At 40.0% G+C, this 9,041-nt stretch overlaps 1 protein-coding gene across 2 annotated transcripts; it reads left to right on the plus strand.

Annotated features, from left to right (window-relative positions):
* The first annotated feature begins 1,259 nt into the window (after positions 1–1,259).
* On the plus strand, positions 1,260–7,665 carry Or11g27 (olfactory receptor family 11 subfamily G member 27). Of its 2 annotated transcripts, XM_063274399.1 has the most exons (2): positions 1,260–2,304; positions 7,508–7,665. In XM_063274399.1, the coding sequence occupies exons 1-2, from the start codon at positions 1,378–1,380 to the stop codon at positions 7,547–7,549; spliced, it is 969 nt and encodes a 322-aa protein (XP_063130469.1). In that variant the 5' UTR covers positions 1,260–1,377; the 3' UTR covers positions 7,550–7,665. The 2 variants fall into 2 exon arrangements, with proteins under 2 accessions (XP_063130469.1, NP_001000521.1); NM_001000521.1 differs by lacking the exon at positions 7,508–7,665 and having other exon boundaries at positions 1,378–2,313.
* Positions 7,666–9,041: the final 1,376 nt, after the last annotated feature.

Consider the following 9,041-nt stretch of genomic DNA (forward strand, 5'->3'; position numbering starts at 1 on the left):
GCAGTTTTTGTCTTCTATTTTTGGGGTTGAGGAAGGGTACTTTATTTCTAGGTCTTTAGTGGTGAGGTCAATCTCCTCAGAGCATCTCACATGATAGACAAGTACTCTACCACTGGGTCTCATCACAGCTACCGCTGAGCTGCATCCCAGTCCCAATTTAATGATCTTCTGAAAGAGGAGTGCATCTCCTGATGAATCCATATCAACTCCATCAAATTATTGATATTAAATTTAGCTTTCACTGTGCCTTTAAGTTCTAGTTATTAATAAATTGCCACTAGAAATTTTGATGGATTTACACATGAATTTCCTACTTTAAACAAAGACTTGGGCTGGAGAAAGGGCTCAGTGGTTAAGAGCACTGACTGCTCTTCCAGAGGTCCTGAGATCAAATCCCAGCAACCACATGATGGCAATGAGTTCTGATGCCCTCTTCTGGTGTGTCTGAAGACAGCTACAGTGTACTCATATGTAACAAATAAATAAATCTATCTTTAAAAACCAAAGACCCAATAGATAATGCTGACATACAGTTATTCCCCAATAATATTTTAGGTTGCACTAAAATTCTATTTCTGGTTTTGGCATTCTAAAGGATCAAGGCAGGACTTAATGAATGCTAGGTGGCTGTTCTACAATTGGGCTACAACTGTACCCCAAAACTCTCATATTTTTCCTGCTAACAGTCATCAAGTAGCTCACCTAAGAACAAACGTACCAGGTGACTATTTAATGAATACTAATGAAGTATACTTGTTGATTTTTTTCCTTTTCTTTTCATGTGTTCATTTCTGGGTTTGTTTGTTTGTCTGTCTATGTTTGTTTGTTTGTTTGTTTGTTTGTTTGTTTGAAACAGGAACTCCTGTAGCCCAAACTAAACTCAAATTTGGTACATAGTTGATGATGATGACTTGAACTCGTAACACTTCTCCTTCAACCTTTCAAGTGCTGGGCTTCCAGGTATGTGTAGCCATTAGCAGCTTCCACTCATTTTTCCTAACTAGGAAATATTTCTAAATACGAGTCATGTGTATCTTCTGTCACACCCCAAATAATATTCCTTGATATACCAATTATATCAATCTATGCTTACAATGGTGTCTGATGAAGAAATAGTCAACCTAGTCTATTTATATCAATGGAAGACACAGAGAGGAGTGGCTGGTTATGCAGCATAGAATAGGGGCTTCAACTTTTCCATTTGTTGTTGAATATCCAGTGCTTGGGGAAAAAATACCAAGCAAACTGTAAAACTCCAATAAATATTAAATAGATGATGAGCAAAGTACTCTGTTTCCTATTTGGACAAAAATTAAATTTCCTCAGTTATTTCCAGAATATTCAACAATTTCTAGTTCTTTCACAGGTCACAGACAGATGAAAACCTTCAGCAGCACCATAAACTCCAGCACCATCACTGGCTTCATTCTCTTGGGCTTCCCCTACCCCAGGGAGGGGCAAATCCTCCTCTTTGTCCTCTTCTTCATTGTCTACCTACTCATCCTCATGGGCAACGCTTCCATCATCTGTGCTGTGTGCTGTGATCAGAGACTCCACACCCCCATGTACCTCCTGCTGGCCAACTTCTCCTTCCTGGAGATCTGGTATGTTACTTCCACAGTCCCCAACATGTTAGCCAACTTCCTCTCTGAAACCAAAGTCATCTCTTTCTCTGGATGCTTCCTGCAGTTCTATTTCTTCTTCTCCTTTGGTTCTACAGAATGCTTTTTCCTGGCACTCATGGCATTTGATCGCTACCTTGCCATCTGCAGGCCTCTACATTACCCTGCCCTCATGACTAGGCACCTCTGCAACATCCTTGTGATCAGTTGCTGGGTGCTTGGTTTCCTCTGGTTCCCTGTTCCCATCATCATCATCTCCCAGATGTCCTTCTGTGGGTCCAGAATTATAGACCACTTCCTGTGTGACCCAGGTCCTCTTTTGGCCCTTGCCTGTTCCAGAGCCCCATTAATGGAGTTTTTCTGGACAATTATAATGTCTCTGCTCCTGGTTCTTCCTTTCCTCTTCATCATGGCATCTTATATATTGGTCCTGAGAACTGTGTTCAGACTTCCTTCAAGAGATGGACAAAAAAAGGCCTTCTCCACTTGTGGGTCACATGTGACTGTGGTTTCTCTTTTCTATGGCTCAGTGATGATAATGTATATGAGCCCAACATCTGAGCATGCAGCTGGAATGCAGAAGCTTGTGACTCTGTTTTATTCTGTGGGTACTCCACTCCTTAATCCTATAATATACAGTCTGAGAAACAAAGATATGAAAAACGCCCTGCAGAAGATTTTAAGAACATAAAAATTTTAAATTTAAGCAACTAATCGCAACTAATCACATTTACATATGTGTGTATGTGTGTGTGCATGTGCATCCATGCATGTGTGTACTAGGGTATATATGAATATAATCAATTTAACATATTCAAGTGTGTACATATATATGAATATTATTCAATCACAAGAATAACTAAATTATTCCATTTACAGCAACATGAATAACATGGAAATGCACTGTATGAAGTAAAATATGTCAGTTATGAGAAGTCAAATTCTGCATGTTCTCATCTATGTGTAAAAAGTTTTTCAAAATGAATAGGAAAATGTTTACCAGAGTCTAGGAAGTGTCAGAAGAAGCAATATGCTTAGTGTTTGCAGCTGGGGCAGTTGGATAGTTACTCAACATCTGTACTTGATAACGTCATAAGGTAAATATATCTGTCTAACATTAATTCTGTATCAAACAAAAGGACTGAAATTTTGTGTGTTTTCAACATAAAAATATGATAAACATTTTAAATACTATTAATGACAATTATGTTAAGGTTATATGCATTGTACTTTCATACTGAATGTCCTCTTGTCCCTCACACATATGCACCATATTAAATAAAAATAATTTTAAAATAAAAATTTAGGATTATGCATATTTGAATATGTCTGTAATCCTAGAACTTGAAAAATTGGACTGGAGAATCAGAATTTCAAGGGAGCTTGGGTACACAGCAAGATCGTTTATCACAAAACAAAATAAAAGAACATGATGGTCTATGTCTGTGATACTATCCTCTTGCTATATTAAATCCCATGACCAGGAGCAATTTAGGAAAGAGAAGGGCTACCTTGTACACAGATTATAATCTGTCATTTTGTGCAGCCAAGACAAGATTTTAAAGCAGGAAACTGGAGGCACAAACTGAACCAGAGACCATGAAGAAATATATTTTTATTGGCTTGCTTTCCATGACTTGTTTAACTGGCTTTCTTCTGCAAACCAGAACCACCTGCCTAGGAACAGCACCATCAACTATGGGATGAACCCTCCCATATCACTCATTAATCATTAATGAAGAAAATGTCACATAGACATGCCCATAGGCCAATCCAACTAGGCTAATTATAGGTGACTGTAACTTATGTCAAGTAAACAAAAAGTAACCAATATTTGACAACTTGACACACAAACACATTGCTATTAAATAACATTTTTGTTTATTTTTTCATATTTTATTATTTTATTTACATTCCCTTCATTGCCCCCCCTCTGTCCCTCCTCCCACGGTTCCTCATCTCATTCCTCCTCTCCCCTTACCTCACAAAGGGTGCTCCCCTCCTACCCTCCACACCAGGGTCCTTCCCTGGGGCCTCGAGTCTCTGCAGGGTTAGGCAGATCTTCTACTACTAAGGCCTAACCAGACAGACATCTACTGTATTTGTGCCAGGGACCTTGGACTGCCCCGTGTATGCTCCTGGTTGGTGGTTCAGTCTCTGGGAGCTCCCTGAGGTCTGGGTAAGTTGAGATTGCTGGTCTTCCTATGGGGTTGCTTTGGCATTTCTTCCCCTAATTCAAGCATGGGGTCCCCGACTTCAGTTCAATGGTTAGGTGTTAAGTATCTGCATCTGTCTCAGTCAGCTGCTGGTAGGGATTCTCAGATGACATCCGGGTTCCAATCTATAAGGACATCATAGCATCAGTAACAGTGTTAGGGCTTGGTGTCCTCCTATGAAATAGATCCGAAGTTGGTCCTGTCATTGTACTACCTTTCCTTCATTCTCTTCTCCATTTTTGTCCCTGCAATTCTTTTACACAGGAACAGTTCTCAGTCAGAATTTTGACTGTGGACCCCATCCCCTGCTTGAAGTTTATCCACTGGAAGTGAGCTCTTTGAGTTCCCTATCACCAATGTTGGACATGTTGGCTAAGGTGACCCCTATTGATTCCTTAGAGTCTCTCACCTCCTGGGTCTCTGGTCCTTTCTAGAGGGTCCCCCACACCCAACCACCCCCATTCTGCTTATCCCCATTCATTCTCTTGGCCCACTGGGCTTCTCTTCTGTTCCATGTCCCCATACCTAATCCTTTTTCCCTTTTTTCCCTCCCACTCCCCTCTCCCACCAAGTCCCTCCCTCTGCCTCCAATGATTCATTCATTCCCTCTTCTAAGTGGAATTGAAATATCCTCACTTGGGCCTTTCTACTTGTTATACTTCTCAATATCTATGAGCTGAATTCCAGATAGTCTGTACTTTTTGGCTAATATCCATTAATTAGTGAGTACATTCAATGTATGGGACTTTGGGGGTCCCAAATAGAATGATATTTTCTATTTCAATTTATTTGCCTGAAAAATTCAGCATGTCCTCATTTTTAATAGCTGAATAGTACTCCATTTTGTAAATGAACCACATTTTCTGTATCCATTCTTCAGCTGAGGGATATCTGGGTTGTTTCTAACTTCTGGCTATTATAAATAAGGCTGATATGAACATAATGGAGCATGTGTCCTTATGATATGTTGGAGCATCTTTTGGGTAAATGGTCAGGAGTAGTATAGCTGGATCTTCAGGTAGAACTATTTCTAATTTTCTGAGGAACCTCCAGATTGATTTCCAGATGGTTGTACCAGCTTGCAATCCCACCAGCAATGAAGGAGTGTTCCTCTTTCTCCACACCCTTTTCAGCATGTGCTGTCACTTGAGTTTTTGATCTTAGCCATTTTGATTGGTGTGAGGTAAAGTCTCAGGGTTGTTTTGATTTGCATTTCCCTGATGACTAAGGACTTTGAAGTGCTTTATGGCTATTCAAGATTCTTTGTTGTAAATTCTCTATACCCCATATTTTAATTGGGTTATTTGGTGGGTTTTTTTTTTTTTTGGAGGTTAACTTCTTCAGTTCTTTATATATTTTGGATATTATCCCTCTGTCATATGTAGGGTTCATGGAGATTGGTCACCTATTGCTGGTGACTTTTGCCTTACAGAAGCTTTTCAGCTTCATGAGGTTCCATTTATCAATTATTGATCTTAGAGCTTGAAAAGCCGTTGGTGTTCTGTTCAGGAAATTCCCCCTGTGCCAATGAGTGTGAGGCTCTGTACAACTTTTTTCTATTAGATTCAGTATATCTGGTTTTATGTTGCAATCCTTAATCCACTTGGGCTTGAGCTTTATGCAAAGTGACAAAGATGGATATATATGTTTGTATATATACATATATGTATGTTGAGAGCTATGTTTATCTGTGTGTACGTGTATATATGGATAGGTGTTTAGAAAGCAGCTAAAACTTACACTGCTTTCATAAAGTGATAATATTAAATTTCCTTCTAGATGCATGGTCTCTTCAGCCACAGGTAGTTGGGGAGGTTATTAGTACCAGGCATGAGTTCCCTTCTACTTAGCAGGCTTAAATTTCAATTAGGTGACTATTGGTTACCCCAAAGAAATAAGTTCTACTGCTAAAGGCTTGCTTTATCTTGCCATGGTCATTGTTGTTTCATAGGTTTTATAGCTAGAAAAAACTACTGATTGCTGTTCTCCCTTGGGAGCTTGCACAGCTCATTCCAATTCTATGAATGCAAAGATACAGATTGCAACTCAGTTTCAGCTTGATTCATCTGTCTGCTATGTTTTATCAATCATCTTCAGTGTTCTTTATCCCTTCTTTCCCCAACTCCCTCAACATTACCCTTTCTCTCCCATCCTGTCCCATTTTCTCTATTGCTTCCATTATAGAACCTATATTCTACTATATTACTCTCTGGAGTTCCTCACCCACTCTTTTTAAATCTAGGTTAGATAATCACATCCAAAAATGCACAGTTAGGATCCACAAAAAAAGAGTGCACATATGCATTTGTCTTTCTGTGTCTAAGGTGCTTCACTCAGTAAAGTTCAGTTTAGTTTTATCCATTAAGCTACAAATTCCATGATTCCCTTTTTCTTTGAAGCTCAATAAAATTTCTCTGAATATATTGTTGCACTTTATTTGTCTATTAATCCACTGAAAGATGACTAGGTTGTTTTCACTTTCTAGATAGAGTGATTTGAATTAAAAAAATGTCTCCCATAATCTTGGGCACTTGAACACATGGTCCCCAGTTGTTGGCACTATTTGGGTAGGTTTACATAGCACAGCCTTGCTAGAAAAAGTGGATCACTGGAAGTGTGCTTTGATATTGAAAAGCCCACATCCAGTTTATTCTCAGTGCTTTGCAAATTGAATGTGTGAGTGCTCAACAATACGTTCCTGCAAAACATGTCTGATGCTTGTTCTCATGCCTGCCCACCAGAATAGGCAATTATCACTCTGGAATCATAACAAAACTCTCCCTTCTATATGTTGCTTTTTATATAAAGTATCATTACAGCTATGGAATAAATACTAATATAGTAGCTTATTTATGTAAAGTAGAATGGTCATGTCTGTCCCATTCAACCTACAGAATGTAATGTGAAGTTCTTAGGGTGCATGCCAAGGAGCAGTACAGAGTTTTGAGAATCCTCCACACTGATTTCTGGAGGGGCTGCATAAACTTGCAGTCCCGGAAACAGCAAATGAGAGTTTCTCTTTCTCTGCCACATCTTCCATTGTTTACTAGCTGTTGTCTCCTGACCTTAGTTTTCTGATAAGATTAAGTCTCATAGCAGTTATGAGTTGGATTCTCCAATATCTTAAAATGTTGAATGCTCTTTTGAGATATTTCCTAGCCAGTTTTGTCTTTTCAAAACTCTCTGGTCAGACCAATGAACAATTTGTTTTCTAGACCCTTTAGTGTTTTTGTATATTCTGGATATCAAATCTCTATCAGAAGTACAGCTGAGCATTCATTCCATTGTTTCTTTTGCTGTGTGGTGAGGTCCCTTTGGTCATTTCCTTAATTACTGATCAGCTGGAGTTTGATCAGAAAATCCGTTTCTACACCTATAGGGTGTTCCTTAGGTTGTCTTCTAGCAGTTTCAGTATTTTAAGTTTCACACTAAGGTTTTTTTTTTTTTATTAACTTGAGTATTTCTTACATACATTTCGAGTGTTATTCCCTTTCCCGGTTTCCGGGCAAACATCCCCCTCCCCCCTCCCCTTCCTTATGGGTGTTCCCCTCCCAACCCTCCCCCCATTGCCGCCCTCCCCCCATAGACTAGTTCACTGGGGGTTCAGTCTTAGCAGGACCCAGGGCTTCCCCTTCCACTGGTGCTCTTACTAGGATATTCATTGCTACCTATGGGGTCAGAGTCCAGGGTCAGTCCATGTATAGTCTTTAGGTAGTGGCTTAGTCCCTGGAAGCTCTGGTTGCTTGGCATTGTTGTACTTTTGGGGTCTCGAGCCCCTTCAAGCTCTTCCAGTTCTTTCTCTGATTCCTTCAATAGGGAACCTATTCTCAGTTCAGTGGTTTGCTGCTAGCATTCGCCTCTATATTTGCTGTATTCTGGCTGTGTCTCTCAGGAGCGATCTACATCCGGCTCCTGTTGGTATGCACTTCTTTGCTTCATCCATCTTGTCTAATTGGGTGGCTGTATATGTATGGGCCACATGTGGGGCAGGCTCTGAATGGGTGTTCCTTCAGTCTCTGTTTTAATCTTTGCCTCTCCCTTCCCTGCCAAGGGTATTCTTTTTCCTCATTTAAAGAAGGAGTGAAGCATTCACATTTTGATCATCCATCTTGAGTTTCGTTTGTTCTAGGGATCTAGGGTAATTCAAGCATTTGGGCTAATAGCCACTTATCAATGAGTGCATACCATGTACGTCTTTCTGTGATTGGGTTAGCTCACTCAGGATGATATTTTCCAGTTCCAACCATTTGCCTACGAATTTCATAAACTCGTTGTTTTTGATAGCTGAGTAATATTCCATTGTGTAGATGTACCACATTTTCTGTATCCATTCCTCTGTTGAAGGGCATCTGGGTTCTTTCCAGCTTCTGCATATTATAAATAAGGCTGCGATGAACATAGTGGAGCACGTGTCTCTTTTATATGTTGAGGCATCTTTTGGGTATATGCCCAAGAGAGGTATGGCTGGATCCTCAGGCAGTTCAATGTCCAATTTTCTGAGGAACCTCCAGACTGATTTCCAGAATGGTTGTACCAGTCTGCAATCCCACCAACAATGGAGGAGTGTTCCTCTTTCTCCACATCCTCGCCAGCATCTGCTGTCACCTGAGTTTTTGATCTTAGCCAATCGCACTGGTGTGAGATGAAATCTCAGGGTTGTTTTGATTTGCATTTCCCTTATGACTAAAGATGTTGAACATTTCTTTAGGTGTTTCTCAGCCATTCGGCATTCCTCAGCTGTGAATTCTTTGTTTAGCTCTGAACCCCATTTTTTAATAGGGTTATTTGTTTCCCTGCGGTCTAACTTCTTGAGTTCTTTGTATATTTTGGATATAAGCCCTCTATCTGTTGTAGGATTGGTAAAGATCTTTTCCCAATCTGTTGGTTGCCGTTTTGTCCTAACCACAGTGTCCTTTGCCTTACAGAAGCTTTGCAGTTTTATGAGATCCCATTTGTCGATTCTTGATCTTAGAGCATAAGCCATTGGTGTTTTGTTCAGGAAATTTTTTCCAGTGCCCATGTGTTCCAGATGCTTCCCTAGGTTTTCTTCTATTAGTTTGAGTGTGTCTGGTTTGATGTGGAGGTCCTTGATCCACTTGGACTTAAGCTTTGTACAGGGTGATAAGCATGGATCGATCTGCATTCTTCTACATGTTGCCCTCCAGTTGAACCAGCACCATTTGCTGAAAATGCTATCTTTTTT

Source organism: Rattus norvegicus, chromosome 15 (genome assembly GCF_036323735.1).
Source record: "Rattus norvegicus strain BN/NHsdMcwi chromosome 15, GRCr8, whole genome shotgun sequence".
Lineage (NCBI taxonomy): Eukaryota > Metazoa > Chordata > Mammalia > Rodentia > Muridae > Rattus > Rattus norvegicus.

Coding starts and splice junctions, on each gene's coding strand:
- Or11g27 (XM_063274399.1), top strand. CDS start 1,378: ATGAAAACCTTCAGCAGCACCATAAACTCCAGCACCATCACTGGCTTC. Junction 2,305..7,507: donor ACGCCCTGCAGAAGATTTTA/AGAACATAAAAA, acceptor TTCATTGCTACC/TATGGGGTCAGAGTCCAGGG.